The sequence below is a fragment of the Pocillopora verrucosa genome, chromosome 5 (genome assembly GCF_036669915.1).
Source record: "Pocillopora verrucosa isolate sample1 chromosome 5, ASM3666991v2, whole genome shotgun sequence".
Taxonomy (NCBI): Eukaryota; Metazoa; Cnidaria; class Anthozoa; order Scleractinia; family Pocilloporidae; genus Pocillopora; species Pocillopora verrucosa.
This window is the reverse complement of record NC_089316.1, coordinates 21,678,312-21,698,476: the sequence shown is the minus strand read 5'-3', so window position 1 is coordinate 21,698,476 and position 20,165 is coordinate 21,678,312. Positions and strand designations below refer to the sequence as shown.

Sequence of the window (20,165 nt, the reverse complement as noted above, 5' to 3'; positions counted from 1 at the left end):
TGAATCATTGGTCAAGAGATTCTATGCAATTGTGACACACAATGATAAAGTGACACAAAAGAAAAACAAAACAAAACAAAAGTAATTGAACATCTACGGCTTACATATAGCCCTGCATATCTTGAGCGACTTCATTTCGCCGCCTGAAAGTGATCGAAGCAAGCCCACCAAAAGCGAATTATCTTAAAATGATGAAATCAACTTTCTTGGTAGCTTTCGTGGTTACTGCATTTCTGCTGGTCATTCTATCAGCCCGGAAAATTCCAAATGCCAGACATGTGCAAGACTCTCCAGGTTAGTTTTGAAGATAGAACTGTTATTGCATCAAATCCGCTTTTGCAGTTGCGCGTCTTTTTTTTCAAAGGAAATTATAAAAAGTTGAATTAGCTTGAATTAGACAAGTGCTCACAACTGGACCTAAATTTCGAATCTCTGTTGAACACGCGAAAACACACGGATTTATTTCTTTGGTGCTAGCTTGAAGTTTTTCAAATTTAATCCGCACTCAAGCTTCCGATTTGAAGATTTTTAAAAGACTCGCTTTTCTCTCGATATTATTTTGTATTACATAATTTTTTTTGTGTTTTTCCTCCAAAGAGCGTTCTCTCAAGACTGGAGGAAAAACATCATTGGCTCGGTTCTTCGAAAGAGCCATGATTCCGAAGCAGGATGGTAAGTTACTGAATATCTTGTAGTTAGGATGCGCGCCAAAAGTAAAAGGCTTCTGTATGCTAAATCAGTAGCGCCTTAAATTGCTTATGACACGAAATTTTGTTTTTGCATTTTCTGGTTAATAGCTGTTTTTAAGATTTGAAATAATCGACCTTAGCGCTTAGCGAGCTCCCCTTGATAATTTTTTAGCGCACTGAAAGTACGATTTTGCGAAAACAGTGTTTGTCAGTCTTGGCGTAATCTTCGTTCGATGCACGTAGCTCTCCTTAGTAGGCTGAACCGTTCTCGCAACTTATATTTCTTCTTTACTATTTATGCATGAAGGTAGGTATAAAACACTATCGTACATTATATCAAGAGTATTTCAACGCTGACTAATTCAAAATTACAAGAGATGTGAGAGAGTTTTCACAGTTTTTTATGTCATTACCCGCTAACTCGTTACCAGTCTGCGGGACACTTTTAAGACAACATTAGAGCAATTTAACGCCCGGGAAAAAACGAGTTTCAATTTTTTTCCTTTTATTTTCCATCGGAATTGGTTTGTACCTATTATAAGTTAAATGAGTACCCATAAAAAATCCGTGTCATAGGCACTTTGATTTCTTTGAAGAAAAAGGCGGGCGGTGGTTAACAGAGCTCTTAAACAACTGAATTGTGTCCTCAAACAGAAAAATTAACATCTCAGCTACCTTCTGTATCCCATGGGAATCGACTTAAATAAAAAAAACCAAAAAACCAAAAAAACTATGGGGGCTTTTGTTTTTTAAAACAATAACACCTAATTATAAAAAGGTTGATGATAAGAAAAATGCAAAAGGCGAAAATATAAAAGAAAACTTGTAATAATAATAATAATAATAATAATAATAATAATAATAATAAAAATAATAATAATAATAATAATAATAATAAAATAATTAATCGAGCAAATGGGGATTTTTACTGTTCACCTCAGAGACTGCCTTTTTTTCCAAAAAGTGGACAGGAGACGTTATTGAATTACTTTAAATCAGTTCAACTCGAATTTTTTTAAGAAATGCCTTAGAACTGTCAAGATTCTTAGAAGAAAATTTATATGCTAATTATTTCTAAATGGGTTTTCCCTTTTGATTTTGTGTATTTGCTTACCACAAAGAGACCTTTCAAAACCGCCTCGCCGCCAACACCTGGGTTCGTGATTTAGTAAGCACTGACGCCCAACAAGCAGCTACTTAGCAAAGATCTAAGCCCGCTAAAGACTTGATAACTTTTTCAGGCCTCAAATTTAGACTGCAGTCGACTCCCGTTATTCCAGACACCCTCGGGGGAGATTTAGTGTCCGTAAGAGCGAGAGTCTGCAATGGCAGGAGAAGGAAAGAAAAAAAATTGTTTTGTCTCTAAACATGTGAATTAATGTGTAATTACGCAAACAGAACGAACCAGAAAAAGATGCGGCCGCAAGCAGGAAATTCTTATATTCGCACCCAATTGAAGAATGGTTTCTTTGTTTTCGTTTATCAGGCTGTCGCTTCATTTTGGACCGAGTAGCGAGTAGCGAGAGAAAAAACAAGTGAAATGTCGCGCTGGCGGGGGGGGGGGGGGGGGGGGGAATGTATATGTGTGGGGTGGGGGGAATGCATATGTGGGGGGGGGGGCGGGCGTTGTGTTGTGTTCTCGGTTGATCAGACACGTTACTTCAAGAACGTACATTGGTGAATGGTTAGGAAAGTTTCACGAAAAACGGATATGTAATCTATAAAATTACCAAATTTTAGCCGTAAAAGCCAGCACCCCATTGTGACCTTCTTAAAAAAAGAGGAGTCTATCCTGATGCCTTAAACCAAAACGTTGCCAAACCGTTTTATTACGCTCCAATAAATCAACACCTAACTTTTTGTGTGTGTTTTATTCTTCCAGCGACTGAATATTGTCCTTGTTACTTTTGTGCCTGTGACTGGGGTGTGACAGATCCGGACTGTGATTGCAACGCTTCTCTCCCAGACGAGGAAGGATCGGGAAGTACATAAACATTTAGCCAAATACAAGAATGTAATCGATTCTTTTTTTAAAATTCGGTGTACGTTGCTGAAATAAAGTGCACCACACTCAAGAAATCGATGTTATATTTAACGTGTTACGAGTTATTTTCTTTTGAGTGGCAGGTAATTTTTTTTTAACATATCGAAAGGGGAGGGGAACCCGCGTTGTGTGGAGGATTTTGGGGGTACGTTTTCAGAATAGGGGGGGGGGGGAGAGCCATCGTCGTTAAATGAGTATTAAGATGGGAATATAGAAAATTGACTGCCAATGAGAGAGATCATTAGAATACTACGGGGCCTTAGTAAGGATCAGGTAAATTTCATTGCGACATAACCAATACACCCCCCTCCCCTCCGCGTCCCTGGCGATAAACGATCAGCATTCACCATTTTGATGCTCATTTTGCTTTCGTTACGTCAACAAAAACTTCCTTTCGGCTGAATTAGGAATCCATGCCGTTATTCACTCACCTCGGACACCCTTATCATCATTTTGCTTCGCTTGTTTTATTTCGAAATGTTCCGCGCACATTGTATTCAATGTCCAACAGTTTACCATAAAATAAAACCTTGATCTTAAGTTAGAGTGGCTACCTCCTAAGCTAAGCTAGAATTATTTTCTTTCTGAATACAAATATTGGTTTAATGTCGGACCATGTCGGACTGATGTTGGTTGGTATTTACTCGTCGCTGATCAATATTTTTCTTCCGTTTTGTCGATTATATTTTTTGCCCTTTTTCGTCGGTGGTTAGCCCCATTCAGACCTCTTACATAAAAATATAAAAGTGTGGCGTTTATTGGAAACCAAAATAATCAAATTAAACCCAAAAGAAATCTATGGAAGACAGAGCGGAAAGTTGATATTTGGATCCTAAGAAAGAAAAGATTTGAGCAAGGAAGAGCTGATATTAAGCTATCGGGGTCATTTATGTCAGAGAAAGCCTCCACTACAGAAAAAAAAGGCCTTTGATTATCACTCAATAGGATCATCATGGGCATGAATGGAAATATATCAATTAGTTCGAGAAAAATTCGACACAAATATCACCCATTTTGAGACTGCAATGGACCATTTTCGATGTAATTAAATGCTAACATGTCTCCGAGGCAATAAAACAAAATAAATTAATTATACATCCATAAACCTCGATATGATTTCCTTTGTTTTATTCCCCCAAGCCCCTGAGCCGTTTGAATGTTAACATACCGGAAATGGCCTATTTGTGTGCACGTGCCATGTTGGATTGTATGACGCTTTATGGTTGCAACCATATTCGATACGATCCCTTTGGGACACTCAGAAACGAAATAGCTTCTGTTTGATGACAGGGTAATTTTCGGGTGTCGAAAGTAATCTCAACCAGTCAGATGCAAACTAAAAACAATCGCGACTTGTCGTAAACAAACAAACAAACAAACAAACAAACGACCAATCAGAAGAAAGTAAAATACCGTTAAGAGCCAATGACAGAGTTAAAGAAACCAAACTGCCTAAAGCGCGGGAAAACGCGGGATTGGTTTTGGTTTTGCATTTGATTTCTCGAGAGAGTGGCACATGTTTTCTAGACCAATCGCAGAGGGTCTTATAACGGGGTTAACCGTTATCCGAGGACGGCCAAAAAATTTAGCCGTTAGGCGTAAATATTGACAAATTTTAACCAGTAATCGTAAAAATAGATGTCCGTAAAAAATTTCCTTTGAGAGCGATGGAAATATATATCAACCGTTTGCCGTAAATTGGCCGAAATCTATCACCCCATTGAGAACCTCATTACAGAGCGAAGTTGTACATAAACAAAGCAATCACAGATTACTTTTGAAACTGAAATGAAAATTTACTTTAATCCTGGTTTCTCAGCTACTCTAATGGATCTTTATATTATAAAACATTTTTATGTTATAGGCTGGTTTCTGGAAACAAGTGTCACTGAATCTTTTGTGGCGGCAATTTGCTCCTCCCTTCAGTGGAGTCTTGTCGTGCAAAGAATATTAAACGAGAGAGACCTGACTGGTGGATCTATAAACTCTACAAGGTCTCATTTGGTTTGATTCAAATTCCCTGGCTTTATCCCAAGCTGGCCTGCTAAGGACGATCTGACTTGTCGATCTTTTGATAGGCTGGTTACTGACAACAAGTCTCACATTATCGTTTGTGTTTTTCGACCCAGTCCCCGACCGCGGTCGTCCCCCGCTATGCATTACGGGCATGCTACCGTGCCTCGTGAGTGAGCCAAATACAACAGGTAGTTTTTTTGGGGAAGGGTAAGACACTCTGTTGTCGTCCTCGACTTCGCTCTGTTGGCGACGATATCCATAAAAAGCGAAAGTTTTTGATCTGGTTGTGTTCCGCTGTAGAGCGTCTCCGGGAATCTCGTTGATAACTGGCATACTTTCAAAGCGATTGAAAGTTCCGTCCGCAAAGAACTGGGGTCGATTTCGCGGTGACACTACGTCGGTTGATGGTCGTTCGACTTCGATTCCCGCAACACTCCGCGCGCGGACTCGGACTACCCCACGCGTGGGTCCACGCTCAGTTTCACCACCGCCATTTTCTTCTCGTTTCATACCGTAACCGGCATACTTGGAAGAAAAAGAAAAAGAGCTGCTTCTAGGTCTCACGGGTGGCGGAAAGGTTTTTAACAATTCTTGTACACTCTCCTCTAACTCCTCATCATCGCTTCGTTCTTCATCGCTCAAGATCCCGGAATCTTGTTTAACGTGACTTATTCTGAGCTCTTCCCGATCGTTGTTTACGACTTCAACTTTGGTGACGTAGCCTCGAGCATGGGTGGGTTTGGGTTCGGGTTCGGGTTCGGGTTCGGGTTCGGGTTCGGGTTCGGGTTCGGGTGTATATTCTTGTTGGTTCTCTAATTCCCATTCCTCCCGCTCGGTTTTAAGCTCCTCTCGGAGACTGGAGATGCTTGAACGCATTGTCAAGAGCTGTTTGTGCATGTCTCTGTCTTGCAACTGCATGGCCGCCTGCAAAGTTTGATTAAATGACTTAGCGAAATGCGCAACTTCATTAAATCACTGAACAAAGTACGTAAGTTTTTAAAGAAACTGTGTGCTGCGTCTGTGAGAATATTACAGGATAATTGGGTTTTATTGACTGAGTTGAAAATGTAACCACGGAGAGATAATTGCCACCGTCAGAGCAAATGACGAAGGACTAACGTGTTGCTGTATACCTGCTGTTTACGTGACTGTACATACTCGTAAGCCCTTATTCGATCCTGACTCAAAGACAGTGTTCCCGCAATTCTAGATAAGGATATTGATGACTCCAATTCGGTCTTCTTGTATCATTTTGTTTATTTTCTTAAGTCACCGAGGCGCCATCCACTATCATTTTCATCTAAACGGCCCATATTTATACACAATAAAGTTTATATTCAACGCGTGCCATGGCCTCTTTTTTTTCCTCCTTTCTGATACCGTCAACTAAATATAACCTCCTGTTGTTAGGACCTGAATGGCGACAGAAGGCTTGTGAAAGCTTACTACCGAATTCACAGCAATTTTCAAGCAATTACAGAAGCCAATCAGAGTGAAGGTTAACATCACTATTAGCCAATGAGAGCTCGAATTTAAAGCCGATAATGTGCCTGATGCGCGGGAAAATGTGAGTGCGTAATCGCGGTTTGTCTTAGTTTTGCATTTGAAAGGTGGCGTGAGTTGTCTAGACCAATCACGTCGCAAAGTAAAGCAATAAAAAAGCCATCCTAAATAACTTGTGACAAGCAATTCAAGCTTCAATCATCATACGGAGAAATGATTTTTTACAAGTAAATAAGTAGTAATTGGAAAACTGTAAGCTTTATTCCAAGAGTCGTGCTCTTACTCACCTCGCCCCTACTCAACTTAACACGCAAAAATATGGGACCTTTTTCTTTTACTGAGCTACTGAATGGTGTCAAATTTCACATGGACTTAACACCGGAAGCTGGATAAGCTCGCTTCATAGTGAAACCTGTATTAAGCCGACACCCACGGGATTAGTAAATTGCGTAATGACAGGCTTAAACTTTTCGGTCTGTTTGAGATCAATAAAGACGTCACTAACTACTTTATTAAATTAAATGTTTCGCGCCTTTTTATTCTTCTTCTCACTTTGATTGACGCGGATTGCCAAAAGGAAATTAGATTGCAAATATCGCCGGAGACAAAGAAGGTGTATCTCGCTCATTCTAGTTTATGCATCAACATGTTTACTCGACACATTTCGGTGCTGTTGGGTCATATCACATTTTTAGAAAGGATAGGAACACCAAAAGATAGAATTTGGCGATTTTGAAAGAATCTTTTGAGTTTGGTGAGGTTCCAGCTTAAAAAATAAAACTTAAAATGTGAATATTGCGCCGACACGTTTGATGGATTTGTGGTTTATATCGGTTTTTCGAAATCACTTCACCACTATCCTCTCTTCCATGTTATGATCTATCAAAAAATTTCCTCTTTGCCATTGGTTTAAACGCGTCACTTTGACCAATATATCCAAAATTTACGGGGAGTATCAAGTGTTATTAAAAACTGGATCATTGGTTAATGTTATTCAAGATATTTCATTGGCTTAGTCATCATGCATCATTGGTTATGAGCCATTATATCCTGCATGCGCACGAAGGCGAGCTATACTAGAAGAGTTTTTGTACATTGTAACATGCTGATCGTTCTTAAAAAATAAAGTTGGAAGATTTATCTATATTTTAGGGTGTTTTTAATAAAAAAAGTTATTCCACTCGCGCTTGTAGAAGATACGGGCCGGCCTCATCCATGTCCAACGCACACTCGTGGGGTAATTGATAAGTATTCAGTCTCGAATTTCGGACCATGCGTCCACTTCGATTATAGTATATAGAAGTTGATTTAAGAAAGCAAAACATATAGCTTTTGTTACAGGGAGTGAGGCAGACATATTTGTTTTATAAAGTCTCTCCGAAAAATCAACATCCGTTTTCCACAGTAAGCTGTTTGTAAATGTTTTGTTTCGTGTACCACAAAAAAAATTGGAGGATGATAGAGACAATAGCCAGCCTTAGGCTCGCAAATACGCTTGTATATTTGATCTGTCTATAGAGGCTCACAGCTTTTCTCGAGCGTCCCTATGGGAAGATAGATTATTTGCATCTCACAACAGACAGTGTTTCCGAACAAATATCCAACATTAGACGCGCTAATGGGAGCCTTTTGATCACATTTAAGTTATTTTAGCCTTAGTTTGTCAACACACGATAAACCTCCAAGGCACGTACGTTTTTCCATAAGGATTAAAGCTATGACCTCTGGATTAATTTTTTAATCAGAACTGTAGCTAAATTCGCGAACGTGATTGGTTATCAGTCGCAGGATTTGAGCACTAATAAGACAGTTGACGTTTCATTCCTGTGTAACTGGACAGTGTATGCGTTTGGGCGCGCTGTTTATTTAGTTACTGCGCTCGTTCTCTCACTTGTGGGAAAAAGGTAATTTTTTTTTTTAACCCTTAAATACGTGTAGCTTAAAAAAAGTTACCTAAATTTTTTTAGAATTTTGATATAACTGCTTTACGATGTATCGTCAAATTTTGTCTCTGTTCTGTTCACAGGCGTCTGATCCCTCGTACCATCCCTGCCTCAGTTGTGCACCATTCTGTCCCATCACCTTTATCAATTTTCGAGTCAAATATTTTGAAGTGCTTCGCGAAACTTTTCTCAAAGAATCTCTACGAATGTTATTTACAGACATGTTGCATAACATGAAGAAATATACACGTAAACGATATTGATTGTCTTCACAAACAAAAGCTTTAATATCCTGAATTAGAAATGAAAAAATAATAATAATGGTCCCAACTAAAGCGAGAAAACTAATTTCAAAGCATTATGCAGCATGCACGAAAAAAAAGAAATCGGTTACAACTCGGTTACCACAGCCTAAGTAAGGTTGTAAAACAACACAAAAACTTATGTAATCAGTAATGAACAAATTAAAAAAAGTAATTTATTGCGTGCTCGAGTGTTTAATGATGTTTATGCACTAACATACTTCAGAGTGAAAGGTATTTGATGATACTAGTTCTGTTGATAAAGTTTAAGGTGATTGGGCTAAATATACTCTCCACATCTAAAAGTATACCGCGTTTTATTTTTTCCTCTTCAGCAGGAAACATACAATTGTATTCATTCACGAGGGTGGAGTGTCCAATATAACGACATAGATTTCATGACTTTTAGATAACTTTTCGAGAATTTAGAGTTTTTAAATATTGATCCCTGTATTCTTTAGAACATTAAAAGATGATCATTAGGCTTTTTTGGCAATAAATAGCGATATTACCCTCAAAAATTAGTTTTCTGCGGTTTGAATCTATCAAACGCCTTCTTTTCGATATGCGCTGAAAAAAACTGTAGACCCTTAAAGGGGAAGTCGATTCATCAGTTCTTACTGATTTCCTTCGTAAAAAGATAGAAAAGAAAAGAAAGAGATTTAAAGTAAAGGCAGTTTAAAATCACTGACTGTTTGAACTAAAAATCGCCGGTCCTAAATTTATTGTGTTGAACCCAAGAGGCAAAACGTGCATTACTTTGTACTCTGAGTTATGTACATAAATTTTCTTTAAGTGCCCACTTTTGGAGAATGACCTTGGAGAGAAGATCTATAAAATTCAAAAGTTTCCTAACCACCATATTTTGCCACCTGCCTTGATGAAAACCCCAAAAAATCTTCGCTTGAAAATTGAATGCAAATGAGTCTAAAACAGTTGTGTCTTTGGAGTGTGAGCAACGTGGCTGTTCTTTCGTTGTATAGTGAAGATAACTTGATAAAGCGTTTGAAAATAAACTTAATTGCGTTAGCTCTTGATATTTTCCGGTTGATTTGGTAAACTTAACGACTTGCCTAAGGGTCAAAATCGCTCCTGCAATGCAAGTATATGAAATGCACGTCACAAGTAACATTTAAGACCGCTATATAAGAAGACATGTAAATTAAAAAAAAAATGATAGTCTGACCGTGCCAATATTTTCCACAGTCCATAAAAGAATTTGTTTAAGCAGGTTCTTTTCGTAATATTGATTCGAAGGACATTTAGACCGAGAAGAAAGCGTAAAAGAAATTGGTTGTAGAACTAGGAACTTCAGAACCATGCGTGATGTTAAATAAATGTAAATGTACTGAGTCAATTTGACTGTTATGACCGAGACATCTTTTTGCAGCTAACTACAGTTCATAATTTCTCGGCAATGAACGGTTCGTTTATTATTATTTACAAAGTTTTGACTAAATAATTCCTTTCTTTGTGCGAACGAAACGCTATCGACATTCGATGTATACCCCTGAAGTTTCTGGAAAGATAATTGACTCGCGATCGAAATGGAAGGTTTGTTCATATAAATTGAGCGGCTACCATTTTCCTGTTCTTAGCTCTACACTAAGCGTTATTTCGAATGTGCGATCTTTGTCAGTTCACGAACCGCAGAAACACGAAACTTAGAGCAGCCATGCGCGAAGGAACATGAATCGAACACTCGAACGGGATGGCATAAAACATGATGTTGTATACACATGTTTTTACTCACACTCTTGGTGATTCAAGTTGAAGATACAACAGTAGTTATTGTAACCGAATAATTTTAAACTCCTAAATGCGCGATCAGCCTTCTTAAATATGTATGATTAAAAGTATCTTTTTACAGCAGACACGGGAAAAATCTGCGGAAATCATTTGGTACTGAATTTAAGTCGTTTCATAAATTATTTGCTTGTAGAGAGACCTAAACAAACCTCAAATATCACATGTTAATGAAAGAACGAAGTGTATGTCTTCCTTGTATCCTGCAAGCTATGGATAATATTGAGTCTGAGAATATTCGAGATTAAATTAAAACAGAAACACTAAAAGAGAAATCTCTTGAGCCAAAAAATGCGATAAAAAGTTCGATATTCATCGGTGTAGTCTTCATTAAAAACCTTTGAAAATAAATCGCAATAACATAACGCGCAAAAATGAATACGGACTAGTGATCAGCGAAGTATTTTTTTTACCATGAATCGTTGTGTTTTTTCGAACACATAATCGATCGTGGTTTTCTGCGAACGAATGTACATGGTCGATCTAAAAATCATTTGGTTCCGGCTGTCAAAATTCAGCCATGGTCAAGTATCTTGTACCACAAAAGAATATTTTCTACCGATGTCACAAAGGTGCGAGTTGTTAGAGAAATGATATCTGTTAACAGAAGCAAAAGGTACTCACTAGCTCTCCTCTCAGCCATGCTAAAGCGGTATCCATGTTTGGGTTTCCAGTTTTTCGAAGTTTTGTATCCAAATCTGGAACTCTTGGACCTAGCGGCGAAGGCCAGAACGGTGGCGAATCTGAGAAATCCATGTTGCTTTCTTGCAATGAGTCGTCGGAAATAACACCACCTTTTAATTCGGTGCTCGGTGATCATACAACAACTTCAGGATTACTGCTTATCCAAGCAATAAAAAAGCCAGGAACGGGTAAAACCAGTTCGCTTAAGTCCTTGCAGTACGGCACTCTAAAATTTCTTGCAACGGTCCATACGCGCGCCAGTAAATATTGTTTATGAATAAAATTATAATTCCTTGCGGCCAATCTATTGTTTAGAACACTTCTTGTTTTCTGAACGATTTAATTGCCCAACATTGTTTGCTATTGAATTTGTGGGCGACTTAACTGAGGGTTTATGCGCCCTCCTAGCCAATTACGTGGGAAAGTCCTCAAGAAACTATTATTTATAACAAACGGCGCGCTAACTCTCTGCTGGCCGCGGTTATTGTTTGGTTCTGAAACCACCGGAGTGCTGAAAAATTTGCATATCTAACTCTTTAGCTTTGTAGATATTGAATCATTTTGTTTATATTGTTACTTCAGCCAAAGAAATCTTGGATTTTTATAAAAGCCTAAATTCATCATGATATCTAGTCATAATGACCCTGATTTATATAAAACTCAAACAATACACGTCTTTATAAGCTAGACTTCCACTACTTCTTTACTCCTCTTTCTAGAACGAAATCTGCTATTAAAATTTGCTTTTCCGGCAACTTGTTCAACATTATTTACAAAACTCAGGGCGAACGAGGAATTTATTTGGCGTGCTTGTCATTTCAAATTATCGTCACGTAAAGTGTTTCTTATAGAGAAATAAAATAAATCAGAATTTTTCCATAAAGTTTTTTTCAAAGTTTTGAAAAGTTTCTTTTACATCTTATTTTCTTTCGTTCCCGAGAATTCTAACAACTTTGTTTTTCCTTTATATACTAGCTCAGTGAACACTCGGATTGTTTGAAAATGTTTACTTTTCAAGTTAGCCTCGAATAACTTTCTTGTGGCACCAACATCAAGAATAATTTTAATGCATCTTTCTCGTCTGTGAACAGAAAAAGTCGTTTGTCAATATCTTCAGACAACAACCTTTACATTTCAAAGTGTTTAGCCTTGAAGTGAAATTTAAAATTGCCAAATCGTGTGGAGGCTAATTGCACAAGAATGACATACCGGAAGACATACTTAGCTCTGTTGTATAAACTGTTAAAACAATAAAAACTCTCCTTTTGAAGTATTTAGTAATAAAACCAGTCTTGCGAATGGAAAGTACTTCATGCGCCAACTGAGAATGTCTTAATCGCTACCACAGCTTCCTCTAATACAACGCAAGAATTTAAATAACAAAAAAGTCAAGCTTGTTTACTTGCATGTCTTGTCAAGAGAACAAACTGCAACAAACTGAAGTATTCCAATGATCGAATTTCTCTGAGTTGAATTTATTTATTATTTAAAGATGGAGGCTTGCGATAAAACATTCTGGTTTTTGAACATGGATTCCTATCCGAGAGAAGGTTGAACGAGCAGGATAAAAGCTCTCACAACATGTTTGTAGATTAAACCCCACCACTGTACTTTGATCCAAATTATTTTGAGGGATCATGATAAATGATATCAGTGGTTGCTAGGAAAACCTCTGGCACCAAAATGAGCCTGGTTCGGGACTAATAATAATTTATCAGTTAGGGGAGGGGGGGGGAGGGAATTGTGAAACGATAAAATTTACCCGATCTCCCCCGAGGCTCTTTAGTGTTCTATTACCCCCCCCCCCCTCTCAATGGTCATCGATACATGATAATCTCCCCTTTATACCTTGTCAGCGTCGACTGATCCCCCATGAGGCTCTTTAGTGCTCTCATGACCTCCCCCCACCCCCCATTGGTGGTCAATATTTCCCCTCCCCCTTTAAACTTTGTTACCGACGACTGATACCCGCTCCGCTCCCCCTGAAAACTATGCGATCCCCTAAAATTCCTCCGCCCCACCCTTCCCCTAGGCCGGATAAATAATGGCCAATCTCTGAGCGTTACGATTTTTGTCCTCTGTTCAAACTATTAATCAATCGCTCTGACGAAGGGCTAACGTTCGAAACGTCAGCTTTTTCACCCTTTACGGTGGCTAATTTACGTTTTCAACCCAGTTGTTAACACTAAATTACCTGCTATACTCTCCCACCGACGCAGCACCACAGTTTCTTAGAAACTTACCCCTTTGTTCAAACTATTACTCTGATTTTTCCTCTTGGTAAGGGTTAACCGTAGTGATGTGACAATTCAAACAAATCCTAGACTAATAAACCGATTCGACCGTCCTGAGGCTGTAGATTACGCTAAGGCTGTCAGAGAATCAGAAAGAATTGAACGAAGTGGTTGCCAACTCATCCGTTGCGCCTCCTAGCTCGACCAACCTTGTAACGAAGCAAGTGAAGCGAGTCAACGTGTGCGGTGCAAAGTTCAGTTTTCGAAATTTCTCCTCCCCAGTACCGTCCGCTAGGAAATATCACGCTGATGTTTCATATTGTGTACTGGCTCAACTCAGTTATCGACATCCTTTGTGTCATTTTAACCGCACGAGTGACTCGGATGAAATAATTTGGTTTTAACAACTGAGTTGATTATGTCAATTGAACATCTATAGAGATTGGAAGGCTGATTTCTCGAGCGGAAACTCCTCTCTCTGACGGTGGTCAATTCAAGTCATTAGCTCAGTTGATAAAATCAAATCATGTTGTTAGAAGTCCGACCGACGTAGCACCACGATTTCTTAAGAAACTTATCCCTTTTACTGATTTGGACAAACACACGCGGGAAGGGAGTTTATGCCTCTGATCTCTCGCGCGCGTTGCTTGCACTATCCTTGCGTTCTGCTGTGCAGGTTCCATCAGCGAGTAACCTGTCGATGCGCAGGAAAATTTCCCGTATAAACAATTGAACCGAGTTACATGGACTTCAATGACAGGGAAATTTCATCTGCTACAAAGCTGAATTTCATCCCGCAAACTTCTATTTTGGAAAATTTCACCTCGTTTGTGATGAACGAGGTCCAAACTTTAGCATATTTCTAGCGGTGTCCTTTTTTTCAATCTTCAATTTTACAGAATCCAGGAAAATACAAAAAAATTAAAGACGCGTTTTTCCTTCCACATAGCCTTTAATTTTTCCTAGGTATAGAACCCCTGCGCAGAAGGAGAACAAGGAATCAGAGACACTATTTATTTGCAACTGCCTTGGTATAGGATGACCTTAGACACCTCTATGGCATCAAGGAGGTTTCGTATGCAGAAAATTCCTAATTTTTTTGTACTCTGTTTTAAGCAACCCAATCAGAATAATTTATACACCTTGAACCCTGACGAGAGTTTCTCAAATCACAATTACCATTTTTTTTAAAACCACATTAAAATAAATGTATGTTGAACAACTGGCCTCAAGACAGTTTCACAAGGGCATCAAGAGAGTAAAATAATTTTTCCCATAACACAAAATAATGACCTGAACAAACTAACCAACAGGCCACAGCATAACCAACCTTAAACTTCATAGGAAAACACAAAGAATCACAAACAAGTGAAAGGTGTTTCCAACATGTGTTCATTGCGAACTTCTATAGCAAATGATCTCTTCCCTTAAATAAATGAAGTGTTTTCCACAGTTATGATCCTAAGGTCTAGAAGTCCCTCCATTAATACCAGCTCCATTTTCTAATTCAAATTCCCTTGAAAAGCTGACAGGTTTGTTTTTTTAGGCTTTTGAAAATATTCCAGCCTGTATGTTTTTCAGGTACTCAGAGCGTGCTGGGAGATCATCTGCTGGCCTGTTATGAGGAGTCCAAACTGGCTCACCAATAAACAGCCGCATGGCTTTGATGTAGTTCTGTAGAGAAAAAAAATAATAAGAACAAAAGAGATACATGTTTTTTAAAACCCTTTCCACCCTAACATCAGTATGCAAATTCTCCCTACTGTTCTCTGTACATTTATTAAGAAGCTGACAAGGAGAATTTGTTTCAAATCACATCACAGCTGGTGATTATTTCCTTTATTCTCATGTCTTTAACCCTTTACACCCTAACATCAATATGAAAATTCTCCACACAGTTCTTTATACATCTACTGAGGTGCTGACAAGGAGAATTTGTTTGCCAATCAAAAGGTTCCTTCCCTGGTGATCATTTCCTTTATTCTCATGACCTTCATGTGTGATTCAGGAGTGATCTTGTAGGGAGAAATTAGATGCTGGTCACTCTTAGGGTTTAAAGGGTTAATGTACATTATAAGAAGAAATTAGATCCTTGTCACACTTGGAGGTCAGAGGATTCACCCTCTTCAGCTTTCATGAATTCTCTCTAATCTCAATGGACTCCTTGGTTATTTTGGATGGAAAGAACACAACTTCTATACACTGGAACTAAATTACCAATGCACACCTCTCTTGCTCTGTTAAGGAGTCTCTATTGAGGTGCGAAGCAAGTTAAATCTACTTCCCAGGGTTGTCATTGGAAAATGTCTGGACTGACCAGGTGGCTGAACTGAATCATGCTTAAATGTTGTAAAACACCTTCATGGAATTTGAAACTCTCTATGAAATGATTTTCAGTATTCTGGGACATACTTGAGTTATTGTCACTGTTAGAGTAAGTTCAATATTATTGAACTTAAAGAAAGATGTTTTTTCATCTTGTCACAAGCGTGGAACAGAGAAAAAAATTGGAGTCGTCACGAGGAATCGCACCTCAGACCTTCAGATTCCATACTCTAAAGGTCTGAGGTTCAATTTGTCATGGGGACTCAAAATTTTTTTCTGAAAAAAACATCTTTCTTTATTTCTTTACCAAGCTCAAAACTTACCATCTCTCTTATTTCTATTATTGACCTTTTATCTTACATCAAAATTCACAAAGTACTTGGTGCAAAATGGTCTGACAGCAGGCAGGTTTCTGCCACCAGCTTATTTTTTCTCCCATATGCATGTTCTTTTGTATACTGTGTACATGTGTACACTCAAACCAGAAGCTGAACTTACCTTGTCATCCAAAGTGAAACGATGATAAATTCCAGCAGGAAGAATGATCAGATCACCTTTTTCAACAAAGATGCGAATCCACTTGTCATCATAATTCCTTATGTCAAAGTAGCCACTGCCGTCCATAATAAACCTTATTTCCTCATCAGTATGAAGATGCTCTTCAAAAAATGACTTGATCTGCATAAAATTTGTAATAAACAACAGTTTGTCAGTATACAAATTCCTATGATTGCCTTTAAGCAATAAGCAATAAGTTATTGCTTTGTAGCTGTCTTAAAGTAATATAAAAAAGGTACAGTTTGTTCAGAGCCATGTGGATCATCCAGGGTAAGCTAATCCCAGTTTCCTTGGCATAGATTGACAAGGAATTTTTATTACTTCCCTCCTGATGGGATGCCAGTGCACGACAATTTTACCCCCCCCCCCCACCCCCCAACATTTCATTAGACTTCCCTGACAATTTTCCAGTACCCATTTATGCTTCTGGGTGGAGTGGCACTGTGAGAATATTTAGTGTTTAACCAAGAACACCACAGAGTGACCCGACCAGGTCTCGCTTGTAGAGCTAACTAAATGGCTCTACTTGGATGAAAATTTAGCCAAAGGAAATATTTATCCACCTGAAAAGACACCTACCTTTTGCTCATAGTTAGGTAGCCTCTCTGGAGTGCATGTAATGCAATCACTGTATGAATAGCCTCTCTCTTCACGAATCTCTGCCAGTTTTCCTTCCTTCTCAAAATTATCAGCATCCAGCTACAAGATAAAACAGCAGTTGATCTTCCGTGCATATGTCATAACACATTCTCCTGGGTTATTTTAAGACCCTAAATATTGAACTAGTCCAGGCCTTGAACTTGCGACCTCTCGCACAGCAATCCTGCGCTAAATTTCATACCTTCCAGTACAATACTCCACAGTTCTTCAGATCCTCTAGTGAGACAGGCTGTGGAGGATCCAGTTGATGTGGAAGTCTCTGGTCCTCATCAGAAGAATCCATAAACCATGCTTGAACCATCATGTAACAATCTGTTTGGATCAAATTAAAGTGAGGCTTACATTAATCCTTTAACTCCCTGATCAAATTTGTAATTCTCCTTACTCTCAATCATAAAATTATTATAATATTAGTCCAGAGAATTTAGTATTGGGTCAACTCACTATCCCCAAATTTATATTTTTCTTTATTCTCACCACTTATCTGCTTGATATTGTATTGATATTGTAAGGAGAAATTCTGTCTTGGTCACTCTTGGGAGTTAAGCAGACCCCATAATAAGCTGACACCCAGTTTTTAGGCAGACATATGCCAAATAACAATCTATTGTATTCAGTGGAAAACAGTAGATTTATATTTTCAATAATAATTGTAAAAAATAAAAAAAATATATATTAGTAATAAAGTAATTATACCAATAAGCTCCAAGGTGCTTTATCACACTTTGTGGCGACTTCATGCAGAATGCACCAAGCAGTTTATAACAATTTGCAGGGGACTAATTTGGCCAGACTGCAATGAGCAGATTACAAATTTTAAAAAGAAATTTTGCAGGTGCCCCCAATTTTTTTAAATTTTATTTCTTTGGTATACAAGCCCTGAACATAACACTGGAAGCTGCAGGGGTATGGAGAAGTGAAGAAGTGATCAGTATCTCATTTCTCTTTACAATATCCATAGATTAACCAGCATAAAGGTAATGAGTCAGAATACTCAAACTTATCAAGTAGAATTTGTTACCTAAATAGATTTAACGATAAATTCTCCTTACTAAATTACAAGGAAATGTGTAGCAGCTAGAGGGGAGAATTTACAATCAGATATTGGGGGTTCAAAGGTTAGAAGGCTGCAAATGTTTTTTTCAGAGAATTCAGGCTTGTCTATCACATCATGCCATACTATACAGAAAAAAAATTAAAGTAAAAACACAGCACAAACTGACAAAGAACAAAAAAACATTTTACAGAGTTTTATCGTTACGCTGGTGGATATGATTCTGTATGTTTGTGTCTTTGCCAAGAAAGCTGAAAGCGTATCGATTTACGAAGTAAATGAAGGATAAACAAAGCCTGCTGCCTCAAAAGGTGATCAGGATTGAGATTGTTAAATTTCATAAATGCCGTTTCAGTGAAAAACAAAATAATAATAATAATAATAATAACCTTCGGATCTAGTTTTTAAATATTATTCAAAGAGCGAGCTCGAGGTAAGCCAAACTTTGTATAGACACACACAAGCGAACTATGTCGGGTCTTACTGATTTACGCAATAACTGTGATTCAGCAACTTTCAAGGTTCTGATCCCTGATCATCACAAAAATAATTTCTTTAAGAATACCCAACGACTATCTCAAGTTGCGGAAGCTTCTGAAAAGGCAGCATCGAGGTTTAAATTTCCGATTCATGCTTCAAATTAAACCAAAATAAATGCAGAATTTCGCAGCCTATTCTGATATGTAATCAATGCTGTGTTGCATTACAACCAACGGGAAAACCACGCGAATATGACATCAAATACAACAACACCCTTTAAACTAACATAAAACGTTGAAAAAGTCGTTAACAGACGGTTTAAAGTCTTAAAAAAAGTACTCACGATGTTCGCTTCCGTTCGGGAAAAAGTTAACACGTCTGTCTGTCTGTCTGTCTACTCGTAACCACGTTGACAATCTTGGTTCCCAAGCTCCCTTCCTCTGAAACGTCGTTTGATTTGGTCACATGTCAGAATAATTGGCTTGTTGGGAGCCATTTGTGCCGAAATTATCAATCGCTTGTGATAAAACTCAAGCGTCAGTGGTAGCAAAAAATCGTTATTGTAAATCAATCTACTTTCCGTTTTAGGAAGGTTAATCGTTAGTGCTGAACCTCGACCGCTTGTGTTGTTGCATCAAACATTGTTGTAAGCGCAAATTATAAATCGCTGGTGTTTTGAGGCAGATCCGTGATAGCGCTAAATATCAATCATAGTTTTAGTGTCAATCGATAGAGTAAAACCTTTATGGTTTGAGTCATTTTTAAAATACAGCAGTGGTTTTTTTTTTTTTTTTTTTTTCACTCCATGCAAGGTAATAAGGATTCCGGAATCCATGCAGGAAATTTTTGCTTCTAGAATCCGGAATACTGGGCGTTAACATCCAGAATCCCGCTAAAGAAAGAATCCAGAACCATTTGCGGAAAATCAATTTCAAACGGCATTGACGGCTTTCACGCTCACCTATGCAACCACTGAAGGGTGCAGTTCACTCAAGTGCTTAATGGATATGCAAATTTAAAGGGCCAAAAAGAAAGTGTTTACATAACAAAGGGTTTAAATCCCACATGGTTTCCGTGAAACACCATCGTGGGCGCCATTTCATTGTTTTAGAATACCTCTAACAAAAAAGTGACCTCTGAGACGTCCTGTGGTCGTTATAACAAAAGTTGGGACGTGACTTTGCTCATGAGTGGTTGTGTTACATTAAGTTAAAAATTACGAGTCGATATAAGTATTTTTATTGTTAAAGATACGCTTTAGTTTTGTTTTAAATCGAAGAATTTGTAATTTTGTGTGAAAATAATCTAACTATTGATATCTTGAATGCTTCGCTTTTGCCTGCTTTCCTTGCCGGTTTTTTCTCAAGCAGCCCAAGCTGCGGCTGTTAGATGATCGTTTTGCGAAACTGGAGTCATGGCGAAAATTTAAGAGTTTGTATGAGAATATTTACGACCGCTCTTAGGAAGTAAAAATACTGTCAAATCCTCAATAAATACCTCACCTTACTTCCACCGTGCATCGCTTGTTGTCTGAGCGCTTACTAGGTTGAAAATAAGCCATTTTAGCGAGTTAACCATTTCTAGGTTTCCAACTCTTTCTCTTAGGAGTAATAAACCTAGTAATGGATAACTGGCTAAAATGGCTCGTTGAAACAAAGTAAGCGCTCAAAAACGGGCAATGAACTGTGAAAGTAAGGTGAGGTATTTATTGAGAATTTGAACTTATTTTTAATCCTTAAGAGCGGTCGTAAATATTCCCATACAGACTCTTATATTTTCGCCATTGCTGTTATTTTGAAAGATTATCACCTCAAAGCTGGAGCTTGGGCTGTCTGTGGTTTGTTAGCGATTTGGACGCCCAGCGAGC

General features: G+C 38.2%; 2 protein-coding genes across 4 annotated transcripts; both read right to left on the bottom strand.

Annotated features, from left to right (window-relative positions):
• Positions 1–4,538: 4,538 nt before the first annotated feature.
• Positions 4,539–11,456, bottom strand: LOC131781724 (uncharacterized). Of its 2 annotated transcripts, none has more exons than XM_059098436.2 (2): positions 10,928–11,456; positions 4,539–5,673 (listed from the first exon to the last, which is right to left on the bottom strand). In XM_059098436.2, the coding sequence occupies exons 1-2, from the start codon at positions 11,057–11,059 to the stop codon at positions 4,684–4,686; spliced, it is 1,122 nt and encodes a 373-aa protein (XP_058954419.2). In that variant the 5' UTR covers positions 11,060–11,456; the 3' UTR covers positions 4,539–4,683. The 2 variants fall into 2 exon arrangements, with proteins under 2 accessions (XP_058954419.2, XP_066023770.1); XM_066167673.1 differs by lacking the exon at positions 10,928–11,456 and adding an exon at positions 5,883–6,004.
• Positions 11,457–14,002: 2,546 nt separating this feature from the next.
• LOC131781717 (acireductone dioxygenase-like) lies at positions 14,003–18,804 on the bottom strand. Of its 2 annotated transcripts, XR_009339983.2 has the most exons (6): positions 18,642–18,804; positions 16,946–17,076; positions 16,684–16,803; positions 16,045–16,224; positions 14,515–14,895; positions 14,003–14,094 (listed from the first exon to the last, which is right to left on the bottom strand). XR_009339983.2 is itself a non-coding variant. In XM_059098432.2 (5 exons), the coding sequence occupies exons 2-5, from the start codon at positions 17,066–17,068 to the stop codon at positions 14,764–14,766; spliced, it is 555 nt and encodes a 184-aa protein (XP_058954415.2). In that variant the 5' UTR covers positions 17,069–17,076; positions 18,642–18,804; the 3' UTR covers positions 14,222–14,763. The 2 variants fall into 2 exon arrangements, 1 of the variants encoding a protein (XP_058954415.2); XM_059098432.2 differs by lacking the exon at positions 14,003–14,094 and having other exon boundaries at positions 14,222–14,895.
• Between the last annotated feature and the right edge of the window lie 1,361 nt (positions 18,805–20,165).

Coding starts and splice junctions, on each gene's coding strand:
- LOC131781724 (XM_059098436.2), bottom strand. CDS start 11,059: ATGGATTTCTCAGATTCGCCACCGTTCTGGCCTTCGCCGCTAGGTCCA. Junction 5,674..10,927: donor CATGGCTGAGAGGAGAGCTA/GTGAGTACCTTT, acceptor CAAACTTTGCAG/GCGGCCATGCAGTTGCAAGA.
- LOC131781717 (XM_059098432.2), bottom strand. CDS start 17,068: ATGATGGTTCAAGCATGGTTTATGGATTCTTCTGATGAGGACCAGAGA. Junction 16,804..16,945: donor GTGGAGTATTGTACTGGAAG/GTATGAAATTTA, acceptor TTTATCTTGTAG/CTGGATGCTGATAATTTTGA. Junction 14,896..16,044: donor GTTTCACTTTGGATGACAAG/GTAAGTTCAGCT, acceptor TTTTCTCTACAG/AACTACATCAAAGCCATGCG.